We start from the raw sequence: 19,839 nt of genomic DNA on the forward strand, positions 1-19,839 counted from the left end.
CTCCATTGTTTGCCCTTTAATGTAACACTTGGATCAGTTCCATAACCAATCCTTTTAAGGCATCACTGAAAGGAACTGCTGCTTTAGATCCTACTAGACTAAAAAATAAAAGGTTTTGTTATAAAAAAAAATTCTCTAGTACTAGCTTAGAGCAAAGGTGAAAAAATATGCTAAGCCAAAAGCATTTTATACAAATAAAATGACTCAAGGCAAATTTCCTCCTTTGACACATGGGATGAGCATGGGCATCAGTACCAGGATGGGGTGGAGGTGGTTCATGCTTCCTCCCCACAAATGACCATTGTGTTTCCCCTGCTGTCCTCCCACATCTTCCTCTGGTCTACCACCCCAGTCATGTCACTGTGGTATCCTTCCTCCAGGACCATTTTCCCCCGAAAGACCACAAGGGTAAGAATCTGACTTCCTGGTAATGGATGAAACTATCTACTGAGCTATGACTGCTTGCCCCCAACCCACTGAATTTACCCCTGGCACAGCTCAAATAAAGATATCTGGGAATGGTGTCAGCTACTTCTGTGACAGCTTTATACAGTGAATCCTGCTGCTGTACTCAAATGAAATTTCACTAGAAAAGGAGTTTTAGCCTGGGGCAAATAAGCTAAAAAATGTTATTAATTATTTAAATTTAGTTATTTCAATATAATTAGCATACTTTTTGGTCCTAGATGTTTTCTTTTTTTGCATTTAAAAACATTATTCTGAGAAGGGGTCCAAAGGTGTATATTGGGAGCCTTCGCCTGGGAACATGAACTATGACTTCCCAGAGAATGTAAACTACCTTGAGTAAATGTAAACAGCAAAATAAGCTCCAACTATCTATCCCCTGGGAAGACTTGTATGTGATCCTGGACCATGCCTGGCACTATACCTTATCTGGTCTATTCCTATTGAATACCTGGCCTAAATAATAGCTGAGGTTGGTACAGAGATCCGCCATTTTATCCTGCTACAACCCAAGATGACTGGCTTCTTGTGAGTAAATTTCCTCCAAATCCCCCAATTAACCTAATTAACTCTAATAAAATCTATTCATAACCAATCTAGTATGGGCCTCGTTTTCTTCAGCAACAGTATAATCTTGGACTGTATGCCATCCTACCATTGGCATAATTGGCATAGAACAGATCTGGCCCTCTACAAATTTTGAGTCTTTACAATAATAGGCTTCACCAGACTGTCACCAAAAGGCTCCATCACACACACACACACACACACACACACACACACACACACATAAATACACACAATAAAATGAATTTTTAGATAAAATAAACATTAAATAAATAAAATGATAACATTATTTACCCAAAATACAATAACATACAAAAGAAAAACATTAAAAATCTCTCCTGTAGCCATTCAGCTTTATCAATATTGCCCCTCAACTTAAGAATAAATTCCTTTCGGGATAGACTATGGAATCAACCTAAAACATCCAAGTAATGGAAAACACGCTTTCTTTTGGGGGAGTGTTCATTTGTATGGTGCAACCCTATCTCAACCTCTGACATATCACATTTTCAGGAAAAACGTCCTTGAGTAGGATAATTCAGCATTTCCCAAGAGGAATGAAGGAATTCTCAGCTGCACAACAAAACAATGCTGTTCTAACTACATTTATAGCAGCAGGTTAGGTGAGCTAACGTTGGTGCCAAAAAGAAAAATCCTTCATATTCTTAAACCTTGCTTTTTTCACTGGAAATCTAATCCATAGGGAATAACATTTCACCTTAACTTCAAAAAGAAATTCATCCTTTTCCCCCTCTCGCTCAAAAAAAAAAATGAGCTGAGCATAATACATAGCATAGCAGGAAAACATTCACTTACATCTCAGCTTCCATGTGGAGCCTGCATTTAGCATGTGCGGGACATTTCCAACACCATTCCTTAAATTCTTGTAAAGACCTCTCCCACTTACAGAAGTAGCTTCTGCCTAAGACTTCCACAAGGACTCTTTCTTCACAAGTTTCAGTGTGCTTAGTAGTGCTGATGGTTCCCACTCAACAAACTTATTTTTAAATGCTATGTCATCTACTCTCGCACCTCTGAAATCCCCAGAAAGGCAGGGCAGATCTGAACGTCATCTTTGAAAACTCACAACTCAACACAGAGATGTTCCAAAGTTACTACTAGACTATAAAAAGAGGTTTTTCTGCATTGATTTAGAATGAAATGATTCCAATAATCTGTGTATAATCACGATGCGTGTTCACAAAAAAAAAAAGGAACAGCACAGGGAAAATGCAGAAAAAAGATAAAAGGGCATGATGGAGAACTGTGGTATCCACCGCTTCTAAGGACAAGATTAAATTTCTATATGTTTTATCTAAAGAACAGAAGGAAGATTCTATTTGATTAGGGGACAAGGTAGCATCATCAATAGACCAGAAAGAAGTGGAGGAAAAAGCAAACTGAGAGTAAATATAACTAGAAAGGTGAGAGGTCTCCAAAATTTCTGTTATAGGGATTAGAACCAACCCAGCTTCCCAAACCCACCCTCAGGACTGAGGGTGACCTAAAGTCAGTCCAGATTCCCAGGCACTATTCCCATAGCAAACAGAACCACTATAGAAGACCTAGACCAGATGATCCTAATGCAAAACCAAAAGTTTTAGGTAGGACCTAGCTGGCCTCAGGAATGCAACATCTGGAGCTGGACCATACACTTTCAAAAGCAGTGAGATCACGCATGCCTTGAAAAATATAAAGCATTATCCAAATGTATGATTTTATTATTGTTTATAGACAGGTTCAAAAAAACAACTCAGATCGAAGATAGAGACAGTAGGTAAACCGAAAAGTAGGAAGATGCTGGAAAGAAGTAGGAACATGGAGAGAGAATGAATGAGTGGGGAGCAAAGAGTCAATAAGCAAAGAAGACAACTACAGAAAAATATGATTTTGGAATGGAGTGGATTTAATGGAAAATATTGTGTAAAAAGCCATATTCCCATCTTGGAAGTATAATTATTTCCTGGGAAACCATGAACAACATGGCATAATTATTTGGTTTCCAATATGCAAAATATACACAAATATTTCAATTTCTTAGATCTGTCAGAAGAATAAGGTCTTAGAAACTGAAATATTTGTCTAACACTGCTCCCTAAATTATAAGTACATTGACAAATTAAAACACCAAGCTATCTGGTCACTTGATGTAATAATAAAAGTTAACGTATGCAGTTCTAGGGTCTTAGGATTTTTAACTTAAACTTGTGATTTCATTAGTATAGCAAATCCCAAATGGAGAAATCTCCTGTACCAATGCAGATTAGAAGTAAGGAATAAGGAAAGGATGAAATGTTTATTTTAATCACAAAGAGGTCAATAATAGCAAGAGGTCAATAAGATAGTAAGATAACTGGGAATTTATATTTTTTAAAACATGTCGCTAATTCTGGTTACTCTGTGCCCCAAGTTAAGTGATTTCATGTTTGTTTCTCCAGCTACAAAATGGAAAACATAAAGTTAGAGACCATTTATGACATTTAACCTGAGTACCCTCGCTTTAGCCCTCAGAAACCTCACTGTCATGGATTTAAATTGATGGTAGAGAAACAAGTTCATGGCCAACAACTGAAATGGGATTTGATAGATTTCTTTGTGATATTAGCCTAATCTGACTTGATCCATCTAGTCCTAGAAGTGCCAAAAGTCAAGAAAATCTCTAAAAACTCATTGTGATAATCATCACGACAACACTACAGGGTTGTTTTGAGAGTCAAATCAAATAATAATTGTAAGCTTCTATGCCAACCTCAAAGCACTATGTATATAAATATTAGTTCTTCATGTTATATTAAGTACTGAGGATTGAAAAACTGGCTATAATCTCTTCTAATCAATTTCCATACCTGTATAAGGTAATTATGTCAGATCTAATTTGATTCTTCCATGAATTTCAAACACTGATTTTTCAGAAAATTCCTACTATGAAATGAGCATTGTGATGCTTGGGTAAGGTAGTAAGTAAAAATTATTAATTGTACTAACTCTGGTTTTAGCTAACACGATGATAATAATAATAGGGAATGGAATAAACTTTTATATACCACTATTTTGTCCCTGTCTCAGAGTTGAGGAAACTGAGGCAGATAGGAATTAAGTGACTTGCCTACAGCTTGTAAATGTTTGAACTCAGGACTTCCTGACTCCAGACTCAGCACTCTATTCACTGTATTCAGCTGCCACTTTTGTAATAGCTATAATTACTATAGTTAACACATACCCATATATATCCCTAACAGATGCTAAGATTGAATATCAGTTCCAAAACAGATGGAAAACATTCTCTGTCGGGTTAACTTTATTCTAAAGCCACTTTGACATTATTTTCCAAAATATTTAATGAATCTAAAAATCTGTCAAATGGAAAATATTCCTCTTTCCAGAGTCAAAGTATCTATTTTGCCATCCACTAATCATTCATCACCTACTTTCAATTCTTACATATTCTTCTTATAATTAAAAAGATATCTTTTTCATGTGAATATTCTAAAACACAAGAAATTGCATGCCATATATTGTTTAAAGAACTGATAGCTATCGATTATTTTATTATCTTAAAAAAGCTAATCCTGATTAGTTAGAATTTTAGTATCAAATACTATAACTACTAATAGGATAATTAGAATACTAGACCATCAATCAAGCATTTATTAAGCACCTGCTGTGTGTTACGGGCAGATAGATGGTGCAGTGGATAGAGTGCCAGAACTGGAATCCAAAAGATTCATCTTCCTGAGTGTGTGTGTGTGTGTGTGTGTGTGTGTGTGTGTGTGTGAGAGAGAGAGAGAGAGAGAGAGAGAGAGAGAGAGAGAGAGAGAGAGAGAGAGAGAGAGAGAGAGAGAGAGACCCTGGGCAAATCATTTCACCTTGTTTGCCTCAGTTTCCTCATCTGTAAAATGAGCTGGAGAAAGAAATGGTGACCCACTCTAGTGTCTTTGCCAAGAAAACCCCAGATGGGGGTCACAAAGAGTTGGACTTGACTCTAAATGACTGAACAACAATAACAACATTGTTATTATATTATTATTTTATTTATTATTTTATTTATATATATTATTATTTATTATATTATATTATATTATTATTATATAGGTTCTTTGTAGGTGCTAAGTAAACAGAAATATTCCCCCCCTCAAAAAAGCAAAACAGTTGTTGTCCTCACAAAGCTTATATTCCAAGGAAAAAGTCAGGGGGAAACACATACATCTGTAGCTATAAACTACATACCGAGGAGATAAGAGGTAATGGGGAACAAGGAGGTGCTGGGCAGAAGTAGTACCAGGACAACTGGTACCAAGTAGAACCAGGAAAAATTTCCTATAGAAGGAGCTGAGTCATAATTCGGGAAGCAAGAGACATACATGAAAGAATACATTTCTCACGTAAGTATCAGCTTGTGAAAAGGCTAAAAGATGGCTACACGCGAGGAAAGACAAGAAAGCCAATATGGCCATAATGGAGCGCAAGGAGAGTGATAGGCAATCAGGTTGGCAAAGTAGGATGGAGCAAGGTTGTTGCCAAACAGAGCAACTTCTATTGGACCTCAAGGTTAAAGGAAGCAAGGAATCACTGGAGTTTAGTGAATGGGGGGGAGGAGGAGGGAATGGTATGGTCAGACTTGATCTTTTATCAATTTAATTTGGATTTAAAAGAGAAAAATTATTTCAGTTTCATATCTAAATAGATATTTAAAGTTTGGATGGAAAGACTTACCTTTTCTGCTAAAAGCTCTCTGATCTTGCTTGCCTGGAGTCTAAATTTCATGAGCTGTGATTCCAGGGCTATGCATCTTTCCTTCCAATCTACAGTGCCTTCTGCCTCCAAAAGTTCTGCCATATTTATTCTTTCCTAAAAAGGGAGAAAGATCCAAAGAGAGAAATAAAACATCTTTTAGGACTAAGGAAAATTTGTTTCACCAGCCAGTGATTATAGAAGCATTATTCTCTGAGCAATCAACTGACATTCAGTAAGTGAAAGTATTGTTTTGGCAGATGGACTTATGATATATATGTACATATATATATATATTCTACTCAATATGTAATGAGAGAATGAGTGTTTGATAAATTAAAACATTATGGTTCTGAAAAATGAATTTTACAACTGTGTTCAAATAGAAATGAGTGAAAAAGTCACTAATTTCAGTTTTAAGTCATTAGATGATCTTGGCCAAATAATTTAATATCACTGGGTCTCAGTTTCCCAATCTAGGAAAGAATGTCCCATTTATTGACATCACAGGATTGTCAAAAACATATATATACATATATATATATATATATTCTACTCAATATGTAATGAGAGAATGAGCGTTTGATAAATTAAAACATTACGGTTCTGAAAAATGAATTTTACAACTGTGTTCAAATAGAAATGAGTGAAAAAGTCACTAATTTCAGTTTTAAGTCATTAGATGATCTTGGCCAAATAATTTAATATCACCGGATCTCAGTTTCCCAATCTAGAAAATGGAAAGAATGTCCCATTTATTGACATCACAGGATTGTCAAAAACATATTTGAAAATTCTTTGGAAAGTATAAAAACATATTTGAATGCTAGATATTATTTTAGTTTAGTCTTTTTCCCCCTTTAAACCTCTCCCTTCTGTCTTGATTCTAATGCAGAAACAGTAGTAAGGGCTAGGCAATGGGGGTTTAAGTGACTTGCCCAGGGTCACACAACTAGAATGCACCTAAAGTTAGATTTGAACCCGGGACTTCCAGTCTCTAAGTCTGGCTCTTTATTCAGTAAGTCTCCTAACTGCCACCCTGCCCTCCCCACACCTCCCAAGTTTAGACTTTCCAATTGATTTTTTTAAATCAGCCTATCATTTTTACCATCTAACTTTAATTAGTCCCTCTAATATCTTCAGGGAAACAGATCTGGTTTCAGTGAGCATCAATAACACAAAGCAGGACTGCATTTGTGCTCAATCATGGTCTGGGTTTAAATGAAAATGTTTAATTGCCTAGACTCCCCACTTAGTGAGGCAGAGCCTAATTTCTTTCAAGCTCTAAACTGACAGTATATTCAAATATGTATGACTGGAGTGATTATTGAGCACTTATCCTAATACTGCCTAGCTATAACAGAGTGAAAATTTAAAAACTTTAAATATTAAACTTGGAATCATGAAGCTTATCAAAATCCAGAGTGAATGTTCACGAGGAAGTAACTATTCTACTTGGCATAGTTCAAATTCTAGGAGATTCAATATATTTGTTCAGCCATTCCCCAATTGAAGGGCATCCCCTCATTTTCCAATTTTTGGCCACCACAAAGAGCGCAGCTATGAATATTCTTGTACAAGTCTTTTTCCTTATGATCTCTTTGGGGTACAAACCCAGCAGTGCTATGGCTGGATCAAAGGGCAGACAGTCTTTTAGTGCCCTTTGGACATAGTTAGGAGATTCAAAATAGAGGGGAAAGCTTGAGCCTAAACAACTGGCATCTCACTGAATTGTTTTGAGATCCTTAAAGATGAGGCAGCTAGGTAGGTGGTTCAGTCAATAGAGTGTTGGGCTTGGAGTCAAGACGAGTTCAAATTCAGTCTCAGACACTTAGTACCTGTGTGACCCTGGGTCAGTCACTTGACCGCTATGTGCCAGATCTACAAGGGAAGGAAATGGCAAGCCGCTCTAGTATATTTGCCCAAAATTACCCATACAGGATCAAAAAGAGTTGGTCACAACCAAATAATAACAATGTGTTGATGGTGCAAGGGTAGCTAGGTGGCTCTGTGGATAGAACACTGGGTTAGGAGTCAGGAAGACTTGGGTTCAAATTGGGTCTCAGAAACTTACTAGCTGTGTGACCTTGGGCAAGTCACTTAACCTTGTTTGCCTCTGTTTCCTCATCTGTAAAATGAGTTAAGAGAAGAAAATGGCAAATCACTGCTACAAATCATCTTTGCAGTGAAAACCCCAAAATGGGTCACAAAAGTTGGACACAACTGAAACAGCTAAACAAAGACATAAATTTATTAATTGATTTTCAAGATTAGCCTGATACTACCCCAGAGCATGAGAGAGAAACAATTCTTTAAAATGATTTTTATGGAAATAGGTTTTGAACAATGATACATGTAAAACCCAGTGGAATTGCTCATTAGCTATGGTGCTAGAGGAATAGGAGATTTTATTATTGTAGTAATTGAATTATATTCCCATACAATACTAACTTTAAATGGATAGGAACAAATATGAAGAGATAAATACCTTGAAGAACATAGGCTCTTCAAGACATCTGAACCACAAGTGCAAATATTTCAGAGCCCTAAGATATAATTTTACTTAGAAATATCCCCTGTATGTTTACAAAAAGAAACAGTGGGAAAATAATCTTTTGTTTTATTTCCATTTCATATCCCTCATAAGCTTCTTCACCATTTTTACACTCTCAGTTCTCTTATTTAACAAAGAAGACCCACTTCCCTAAGAATAAATGACCAAAGGATATGAATAGGCAGTTCTCAAAAAGAAGTTCATGATAGCTATGATCATATAAAAATACTCCCAATCATTAATAATTGGAAAGATGCAAACTGAAACTACGCTGATGTTTGACCTCATACCTTGGCAAAGATTGACAAAGATCAGCAACTGACAAATAAGAAAAAATGAGCATTTTTGGAGGGGCTGTGGAAAACCAGAAACACCCGTGTTCTGTTAGAGAAGCTGAGAACTAGTCCAGCCGTCTCTAACCTGTGCATATCCTCTCACTCAGCAACATGACTACTAAGCCTATGACCCAAAGAGATAAAAAAAAAACAGGAAAAGGACCCAAAGTTACAAAAATATTTGTAGCAGCTCTTTTGGGGGTAGCAAATAATTGGAAACTGAAGAGATGTCCATCAATTTTGAATAGTTGAACAAATTTTGGTATATGATGGGAATGATGGGAAACCTTGGAAGAATTCTATGAATTGATACAGTTGAAAGTGAACAGAACCAATATGGAAATTTCTTTAAAAAAATAAAACGACAAACCCTTACCTTCCATCTTAGAATCAATACAGTATATTGGTTCCAAGGCAGAAGAACAAAAGGGCTAGAAAATGAGTGTTAGGTCTCTTGCCCAGGGTTTGCACAAAATACAATTTCTACAATAACACAGTAAAGAAAAAATAGCTTTGAAAGATCTAAGAGCCTTGATCAAAGCCATGATATTACCCACATCCTCACAGGAAGTGTAGGATAAAAAATACATGTCCCACATTGTACATGGTCAATGTTGGCATTTGTTTTGCTTGTCTAGTCAATTATCTTACCAACATTTTTTAAGTGCCCACTCTGTGCTAGCCACTATGCCAAGTGCTGAGGATACAGAGAAAGGCAAAAAGTAGTGCCTGCCTGTTCACAAGGAGCTTAGTCTTATGGAGAGGTCAACATGCAAACATCTACATACAAACAAGAATAAACTGGATATAATATAGATGATAAACAAATAATGAATTAATATTTTAATAGTAATAAAATATCCATCTTTGTATCATAATTTAATTCTTAAATAATTTATAACAAATTTTAATATAGATTATAACAATATTAATAAAATAAAAATATAATAAAATGGAGTTGATCAACAGAGGAAAGGTATTGCCATTAAGGGAAATCAGAAAAGATTTCTTGCAGAAGGTGGGTATTTAACTAAGCCTTGAAGGATGCCAGTAGGTGGAAAGAAGGAGGGAGAAAGTCCTAGGCAGGGGGAATAGCCAGGGAAAATTCACAAGCAAGAAGACCACTTATAACTGCAGAGTATGTGAAAGGGAATAAACTGTAAGAAGACTAGAAAGGTATGAAGATGTCAAGTATGAATGTGCATATTTGTTATAAGAATGTTTTTTTCTAGAAAAAAGGCATTGAAGAGTTAGTAATAGAGCTGTCAGAAAAAAGAAAAGGATCTTATTAAAACATTACTTTTAAAATGCACAGAAAGGAACAAAAGGATGGCCAGAAAAACATAAACAAGATAGTTTTGAATGTCATGTGATAAGTTTATTACATGCTTAAAGCAAAAATCAAACTTTACATAATAGAAAGTAAAATTTTTGAGTACAATCCTCTTCTATTCCACTTCAAATATGAAATTCTTCATTGTATTGGTGTTCATTATGTTCAGAACAAAAAGTTGTATTGAATTCCTAAAAGAATCTCAGCTTATCCTCTAGACTAATATCCAATTTAATTTTTCCTTTTAATTACCTATTCACTCAAAAACCTATTTAAAAAAAAAACCTGATTTACTGGTGTGTGGTTTGTGCACAAATCCCTCTTTATATTAATACTATAACATAACCATGCATTACTTATTGCATAGCAAGTAACCATGTTTAATAATACTTAAATTAATAGGCTCTTTTAGAATACATCACAAAGAACCATTTCCCCAAAGTTATAAATTTATTATCATTAACAATAGCAACAATCCAAATCTGTATAGGGCTTTAAAGCTTACAAAGTACCTTCCTCTTAACAATTCTGTGAGGCAGATAGTAGAAATAATTGCAACCTAAGTCCTTAAGATGAGTAAATTGAAATGTATATAGGTTACTTGGTTTTCCTGTGATCACATAAAAAATGTGGGAGCTACGATAGGATTCTTGGTCTCAGAACTCAATATCTGGAATTTTTTCTACTACACCAGTAAGGGAATTTCTACAACAATCATGAAGATAAAAATTAGGCATCTTTCAATAGACTCACCAATATCATGGACCTTTTTCACTAACCATAATATAAACAACTTTCAGTCATTAAATATAGATTATACCATGGCCATTGGCAATATCCATTCCTTCATCTACCACCTACTTTGCTCCTTACTATCTCCAGAGCAGGCAGGGCAAGGAAGCATTGATAAAATATTTTCATTAAATAAGAAAACAGGTAAACTTCAACCTAAAACCAACCATACTATAGCAACTGAAAGTAAGAGCACACTTGTGTCCTTTAGACAATAAGAGTCTCACACTGGAGAATTTTGCTATGGTTCAATAATTCTGCTACTGGATTGCATGATTTCTTTTTGTTGTTATTCTTGTTTTATTTTTATTATCATGCAAAACATACTTTTATATTGGTTGTTGTTGTAAGAGCACATTCATACAAAACCCAAACGCCAAAATAAAACCATAACTACACTCAAGTATTGGATCCACACCCATTGGACTCTTAACAGTTCTTTCTTTGGAGGTGGATAGAATTTCCCATTAGAAGTCCTACAGGGGGGCAGCTGGGTAGCTCAGTGGATTGAGAGCCAGACCTTGAGACAGGAGGTCCTGGGTTCAAATCTGGCCTCAGACACTTCCCAGCTGTGTGACCCTGGGCAAGTCACTTGACCCCCATTGCCTAGCTCTTCTGCCTTCTTGCCAATACACAGTATTGATTCCAAGATGGAAGGTAGGGGTTTAAAAAAAAAAAGAAGTCTTTCAGGATTGTCTCAGATCATTGCATTGATTACACAATTTCAAGCACCATTTATTTATGGTTATTGCCACCTCAGAATAAACAATTAATCTATACTGAAGTTTTAATAAATGCTACACATGTTTATATATTCAGTGGGCTCTGTCTAGTAGGGGTTTTCCCCCTACTAATTTGGAGAATTCAGTTATAACCTTGAACCATCAATTTTAGAAAAAGTAAGGAAAAGGTAATACTTTTTCTCTTACCAAAGTCATTTACCTATGAAGATAAGAATAGAAACAGATTTAGAAACTTAGGTCCCTCTCTTCAAAATGTAGCTTAAGCAACACCTTTTATATGAAGCCTTTTCAGATCTCTCCAAAAGCTAGTGCTTTCCCTCCCAAATGACTTTGTATTGAACTATATATAAATATAATTATTATATATAATGTATGTAATATACGTGGATGCATATATATATGTATACATGTAAGTATGCATTTTAAAAAAACCAAGTCCCTGCTTTCAAGGAGCTCACTTGCTAATAGGAGAAAATGATACATTATAGAAGTTTTCAATTATAAGCCAGATGAAAAGGTCCAGTGATCCATAGGGTACAGAGAAAAAGTGGATTGTAATATATCTTCTTTAACATCATTTTCATTGATAAAATAATTTATTTTATGAATCCATGTACAAATTGACAATTATGAGGATTTTGGAATAAGAAGTTTCCTTTTTGGGTCTTCTATGGTTATTGTGGAGGAGTAAAGGAGAAAGGAAAAATAAGGCATTTGTAGGGGCAGTTGACATTGAATGTACAAAAGGGGGGGCTCTCCTTGATGATGGCTGGTAGCAGGGTTGGTGATCTGGGAGGTATTGTCATTCTGGGAGCTTCTGGGTTTACCAGCCATTGGCAGTTGGTCTGCCTAAATACTTGGTCTTCGTTGATTTTATACATTAAAGTGACAGAAGATTCTGTGGACATTAGCATCTCCTTTACATTTGATACTTCTATTCTCTATTCTTTGATCTCATAAGAACTGATGACTCTTCTCTTCACCCAGGCTAACTCTTCTACTTGTATTCTTGGTTCCCCTCTTCCCAGTCTACACTTAGAGCTTCCCTCTTTGATATAAACCTTCTCTCTTCCTAACCTTCAATTTCACTAGCTCCTCTAGCAGCTCCTTCCTCTCCAAAACAAATAATAAATAAAACTTTCTCCTGGCCCTGCCATTCTCTGAAGCAATTAAGTTAAACCTCACCATTTACAGCCAAATTCTTAGAATAAACTGCATCCAAAGGTTGGCCCCACTTCCTCACCTTTCACTCCCTTCTTAGTCCCTAGCAGTTGAGACAGAAAGTAAACTGTTATTGTTACTAAAGGATTTCTCACCAGTTCCAAGATCTTCTCTCAATCATCTTCCTTCTTGACTTCCCTATAACATTTGACCTTTGATGTCTAGCTTTTCTTCCCCCACCCCAGACTCTCTTCCCCCCCACCCCAGACCCTTACCTTCTATCTTAGTATCAATTCAAAAATCAAAGAGCAGCAAAAGCTAGACAATTTGGGTTAAGTGATTTGTCCAGGGCCACAGAGCTAGAAAGTATCTGAGGTTTTGAACGCAGGTCCTCCCAACTCTAGGTCTAGCTCTCTATCCATTGGACTACCTAACCGCCCCTTCTTTAGTCTTGCATCTACAACTTTGTATCAAACATCTGTAATGTGTTATCCTTTAGACATCTAAAACCAAAATTCAATTCATCTTTCAAACCAAACCCTCCCCTTTCCCTAACTTCCCTTTTACCACTGAGACAGTACATTTTTCCCAGTCACCCAGGCTCAATAACATAGGCGTCACTCTCAACTCCTCACTCTCACTCACTGCCCCATCCCCACCATATCTAATCTGTTGCCATGTTCTGTCCAGTCTATCTTCATGGCGTCTCTTCTCTCCTTTCTAACACAACCACTAAGCACTAATGCCCAATAGAGCTCTCTCCTCCTCCTCCTGCTCTTCCTTCTCCTCCTGCTTCTGTTCCTCCTGTTCCTCCCCTCCCTCCTCCTCTCCCCCCTCCCTCTCCTTCCTTTCTCATTGTCCCTCTCTCTCCTACTCTTCCCCCCCAAGATCTCATTAACTCCCATGGGTTTAATGAACATCACTACACAGATCATGCCTGATTCTATTTATCTAGTCTTCATCTCTCTCCTGAGCTCCATTCCCACATCACCAACTGTCTATGAAACAAGATGTCTTGTAAGTATCTTAAAATCAGCACGTCTAAAATAAAATAGATTATTTTTCCCTCTAAACCTGCCTCTAACTTCCCTATATCTATGGAAGACACCTTTCTAGTTATCTAGGTTTGGAATCTATCATACTAAATTCTTTCCATTCCCTAAACCCACATATATAAGCAGTTGCCAAGTCTTGTCAATTCTCACTCTACATCTCTCCACTCCCCTGGCTCCATTCATGGCCATCACCCTTGTTCAAGCCCTTGTCATTTCTAACCTGAACTCCTGCTATAATTGCCAAAATGGTCTCCCACTTTCTTCCCTCTCCAATCCATCCTCTGTAGAGCTTCCGAATGTATATTTGTAAAACACAGGTCTAATCATGCCCTTCCTGGCCTCAAAAAGCATCAATGTGCCTCTTTATTGCCTTGGCATTTAAATGCCAAATAGACCTCAACCTACTTTTCTAGTCTTACTTTCTATTACTGTCCCTCATGCATTCTGAACTTTACATTACAGCCAGTTTGACTCTTTTGCTGTGCCCCATACATACATTCCTTCCCTGTCTACTGCCTCTATGCCTCTTTGCACAGGCTGTCCCCCTTACCTAGAATATTCTTCCTCCTCACATCCATGTCTTAAAATGTTTAGTTATATTCAAGGCTCAGCTCAAATCCAACCTCCAATAAATGAGCCCTTTCCTGATTTTTTCACTTGTTAGTTTTAATGTTAGTCCACCTGAGAATATTTTGTGTTTACTTTATATTTATTTTGTATTTACTTATCTGTGAATGTGTTATATTCCAGAGTGTAAACTCCTTGAGAGCAGGAATTCTTCATTTTTGCCTTTGTATCCCCAGTTTCTACCAGGGTGTTGCTAAAAGATGCCTATCAGATTGAACTCATTTTTTGTAACCTTTGTCTTTTTTTATTAAATTTTATGTTTCCTTTTCTTCTCTCATTCTCTAAGTGTAAGGGTTTCCACCAAAGTTTACTCCTTGTCCCTTTTTTCTCTATATACTCTCTTTCCCTCCATGAGTTCCACTCCTTTAACTCCAATGAACTTGAAAATGAATGGCCCTGATCTCTCTGGTGAACTCCAGACCCTCATTTCTATCATACCTCTATTTGCTTATCCCTATAGATGTTCAAAATAGAATTACATGTCTTCCTCAAAAAACAAAATGAAAACGATTTCTCCTCCTGGTCTACTCTATTCCTGTTGTTAGCATCCACCATTTCCCTAATCACTCATACTTGAACCTTTCAAGTATTTTTTCACAGAATCTTATAGTTAGGAGGCATCTCGGAGACTATGCTGTTTCCTGTACCTGACAAGTCACTTCTACCACATATCTAATAAGGGGTCATCCAGCCTTTGCCTGAAACGGACTCAGAAGGCCAAATGCACTATCTCCCAAGGAGGTTTATTCCATTTTTGGATATCTTTAGGTGTCAGGAAGTACATTGAGTCAAGACCTGCCCCTCTGCAAATTCTACCTGTTCTATTAGTTCCATCCTCTTCAGACAGATCTAATTACTATACTTCTTCCCAGTCAGGAGCCCTATGTTTCTCTTAATGCAGGCTAAGGTCACATTAGCTTTTTTTGGAATCATGCTATTGGCTCAGAGTTGGCAATTCATTATTCATATCAGACCTTTCTTTCTAGTTCTTAATTATTTGCTAAATTCTTCCTCTGCATTTTTTCTCACCTCTGCCTTTCTATTTTCTATCCCCATTGCCTAAACCTTAGTGCAAATCCTTGTCATCACTTGTCTAGAAAATTGTAATGGCTTCCTGTCCCCTCATCTTCAGTATCTTCCCACCCCCAACTAATTCGTCTTACAGACCACTAGAAAATTAATATTCTGGAGGAGTTCTGATTACACTGCTTTCCTACTAATTTTTTTTAATAGTTCTCTGTTGTTTGTGATGCAATGGATAAAGCATTAGGCCTGGAAGTCATCTTCTTGAGTTCAAATCTGACCTCAGATACTTATTGGTTGGGTGACCCTGAACAAGTCGTGTAAGCCTGTTTGCCCAAGTTCCTCGTCTATAAAATGAACTGGAGAAGGAAATGGCAAACCACTCCAGTATCTTTCCCAAGAAAAACCCTAATAGGGTCTGGAAAAGTGGGACATGACTTAAAAGCAACTGAATAATAAAATTGTTTATGTAATATTCTAAACTCCAGCTAAGCATCAGTGGACAGAGTACAAGGCTTAGGGTTAGGAAAACTTGAGTTCAAGTCCTACCTCAAGATATTTACACCCTGATTGATCTTAGGCAAGTCACTAAAACTTTCTCTACTTCAGTTTCTTCTTCAGAAAAATGAAGATATTGGACTTGATAGTATCTTCCATGTCTAACCTGTGATCTTATGATCTTCAGTCACTCAAGGCCCTCTATGAGCTAGACTCTGTGTATTCTTTGAGCCTAAACTCTTAATATATCACTTAGTTAATCAACCTGCCATTCCCTTAACATAGTTCATGCTGTCCAGACTCTGCTACTTTGCTCACACCTTTTGTTATGTCCCAAAGGGCCTCTCCTTTACTTCTATCTCCTTCTGTTGAAATTTCTACCTGTCCTTCAAAGACCAGTTCAAAGACCATCTCATGAATCTTTCTCTGGTTTACCCAGCCAGAAGTGATCTCATCTTCCTCAACTCTCATATGCTTGCTTAGTTCCTCCCACTATTTTCAATAATGCTTATGTAGATAACTGATCTCTACTCAGGGCTTCCCCCCCCCAAAAAAAAAAAAAACATGGTTGCTAATAGGCTAATTTTTTAAATTTAAAATAAAAAATAAGCAATTTTGAAAACTTTTAAATAGTTCCTTTTAAATTACTTTAAGAGTCAAGGAAGATAAGAATAAAAAATGTCCTCATGTGTAAAAATGAAATACAGGGTAAAATGTGAAACCGAATAAAACTTCAAGTTTTGGGCATTAGCACATGACTGGAATCTACTGACTATCAGTAAGTGAACAAATAATTATTAATTCATTGATAATGGTGTTTTAACTGTATTAAGTAATTGGGATACAAAAAAAGGATAAAGGACAATATCTGCTGTCAAGGAGCTTACAGTCTAATGAGGGGAAGGGCACACAACATGAAAGCAACTATAGGTAAACAAGATATATACAGGATAAATTGGAGATAATGACAGAAGGCAGGCACCAGCATTAAGAGGAATCAGGCTCGGCTTCTTGAAGAAGGTAGAATTTTAGCTTCGGCTAGAAGGAAGCCAGGTAGAGGTAGAAAGAAAAAAAATGGTGGAGAAAGGCATTTTGTAACTATGTCAAGAGGAGAAGGAAAATGCTTATCTGAAAATGGTAGACAATCTGTTTCCATTCAGGAACGATTTTAGTTAAAACATACAATCTACAGGCATATTGTAGCTTTTTGACAAATTTGGGACTGTGCGTACTAGAACCCAGGCATGAACAAACTGAAGAAGAAGAAAAAAACCCTGCTTTTACTAGACTTTGACAGTCTTAAAGGCAGGAGTAGCATATTGCTGATATTTCCACACGTAAAAATCTAGTGGTTGGCTCAGATTGTAACCAGAGGCAATATAGAAACTTGGGCAATGGATTTCACCATTACTTATCGTAACATTATACTGGTTGGCTGGTTATAACAGAGTAGCTACTATAAGAATCACAGCTCTAGTAAGTAGTTCATAATAAAGAGTTAAGATTGAATGAAAGTACTCTTCTTTTAGGTCTCCATTACTATACTTAAGTGTCCAACTGTAACTGCTGTGACCAGATGCTATATAAATATTTTAGACATTTTTAAATTTGAAAACAACTTTATGGTGGAGTGCCAATGATTGATACTACTTAGCTTCAGATTTTCCAAACATCCCCAGGGACCTTTGGAAATATTTACTGACATAAAATAAATTGTTTACAATTGTGGAGTGAATGATTTCTTTCCATCTCTACTTCCTGTTTCTCTCCCAAATTCCCCAAAAGGAAGAGGGAAAGGAAAATAGTTCATCTACTGAAGTGCACTCTTGTTATCTAAGTTTGCAGTCTGCATCTCTGATCTCTAGGATGCCAGCATATGTCAGTATTTTCCTCACTAAAACAGAATAATGTCCTTTTTGACTGTCTTGTTTAAAGGAATCTTCCCTGTCTTCATCCCAGGTTTAATTTGAAGTAGATGGGAGAGGGAAGGGATTGGTCAAAGCTATTGACTAGATGTTACATTTATTTTTCTTAATTTTTGCCATCTATAAAATATACTGTCATTTAAAAAATCATACTATTTTCTGGAGAAAGTATTTAAACTGTCAAATGGCAGTTTAGCATTGGAAGAGAACGAGTTAACCTTAAAATTAGAGTTTGTAGTGACTTTGGTTAATGTTTTCTTAAAGTTTTAACATTTTTACCCCTGAAATCTCAGTGGGTGGAACAAGAAACACAAAGTGACATAAGCGTTAGGTTCTGCGTGGTTAACTTTATGAGAGAGGGTAAACTTTTAAAAAGCACACGGTTTGTTATGAAAAGTATAAATTGCCTAGCTCTTCCCTCCGGGAAAGTCCCCGTCACCTGGTAGTCAGTCCCTAAAGGCCCCTCTCTCCCCACTTTTGTCCCCACACTCGCTCACAAGAAGTCGGGGAGCAGAGGAGCCACAGGACTGCCATGTAATCAGGAGACCTCTAGCTACATAAAGTGCCTTGTGCCCACTAGTGAGGCAGGGGCAGGGGAGGGAGGGACTGAGGTCAAATTAATTTAATTCATCAAACCAAGGAGAGCATGGCAAGAGGCGATCACGGTCCGAGAGCCAAGCGCCTTGACCGAAAGCTGAGAAGCTCTCCCACAGTTCAGTGCCCTTTGGGCTGGAGGGCAATGGGGAAATAAAGGAACTGTGTGGGATGAGGATGGGGATGTGGGGTACAGGGTAGTGGGGGCGGAAGCCAAACCCCGTTTTATGCCCTGGCCCAGGGCCTCCCAGGGGTTCCCCTACATATCTACCCCGCCTCCTCCCTTCCCTGGCCATGGTGGAGTTGTAGCCTGTCTCCCAGGCGGACTGTGGCGCTCAAACTTGGAGAGGGAACCGTCCAGCCAGACTGGAGAGCCAGAAGGACGCAGAGATAAGGGGCGGGAGGGGAGTCTCGGACTTCGCGACCGACCTACCTGTTCTGCTGTTCCAGGGACCGTGGAAACAGTGGCAGCAGCAGCGGTTACAGAGGCGACCCAGGCTGCCACTAGTCCCGGGGCTCCCAGGGCTATCCGCTGTCCCTCTTTACTCCAACCCACCCACCCAGAGAGTCAAGCAGGGGCGGGTCGCCGCCACCACTCTGACCGATGCCGGGGGAGGCCAATGAGAGGCTGGGGCCGGTCCCTTTGCGTCATCCGAGGGGTGTGACCAAGACGACCCTTCCCCACCTCCCCCACTCTACTCGCGGTCCCAAGTCCCTCAGTCTAGTAGCCTTGATACCCCATCCCTCTTTTAAGATTCTGCTTCTCGAACAGTAGTCCTGGGTCCGAATTCCAGACGATCAGCGGGGGGGCTTTGAATTCTGTTGGTAAAGCGGACCCAAACCGGTAGGTCATGCAAGTCACTTCACTCAGTTTACACAGCTGGCAAATGGGAATAAGAGTTTTTCCTTCTGCGGAGGATCTGAGTAAGTTTGCTTTGTTTTAAGTACGCACTGCAAGCCCGAAGGAGGTAAAGTATTGCGAAACAATGAGAGACTCCAAGGAAAGGAAACTGTTATTACCAGGAAAAGACCAGCAAGCCAGTGTCGGGAGTTCATATTTCTTCCAGATGAGCACTAATTTTGAACCAGATCCACACAACCCCCACACATCAAATTCTTCCTGCCTTTTGTGGGAGCTGCTGATGCACAGCACATGCCATACTGTCTCCAAACTGCCTCACCAAACAAGCCAGCCTTCCTGGCCCCGTTTTGTAGAGAAATTAGAGTTTTAGTAACTCGCATCAAGTTACTAGGTCAGTAATGACCAAGCATGAGAGAGACTCCTTACATACATACAGTAAAATCGCTTCCATTTTGAAGACACAAACCCTGGGGATTACATGAGTTAGAAAACTTTTAAAGCAAGTCAGTTATCATTGCAAGACTCAGGATCAGTTTACTTAAATTTCTAGAAGAAGAAAAAAACACTCAAAAAA

General features: G+C 37.9%; 1 protein-coding gene across 3 annotated transcripts in view; it reads right to left on the reverse strand.

Moving 5' to 3' along the window:
• The window catches only part of PLEKHH2 (pleckstrin homology, MyTH4 and FERM domain containing H2), a 129,346-nt gene extending 109,947 nt beyond the window's left edge, over positions 1-19,399 (reverse strand). Inside the window, exons 1-2 of one of the 3 annotated variants that reach the window (XR_008917461.1) lie at positions 18,837-19,399; positions 5,746-5,880 (exon numbers count right to left, since the gene is read on the reverse strand). Coding sequence is in view for 2 of the 3 variants with exons in the window: in XM_056822875.1 (XP_056678853.1) it covers positions 5,746-5,868 (123 nt within the window). In the remaining variant the exon portion in view is untranslated. The remainder of the gene's footprint in view (positions 1-5,745; positions 5,881-18,836) is intronic. The other 2 variants (XM_056822875.1, XM_056822826.1) reach the window with 2 other exon arrangements.
• Positions 19,400-19,839: the final 440 nt, after the last annotated feature.

The sequence above is a fragment of the Monodelphis domestica genome, chromosome 1, assembly GCF_027887165.1.
Source record: "Monodelphis domestica isolate mMonDom1 chromosome 1, mMonDom1.pri, whole genome shotgun sequence".
Classification (NCBI taxonomy): Eukaryota; Metazoa; Chordata; class Mammalia; order Didelphimorphia; family Didelphidae; genus Monodelphis; species Monodelphis domestica.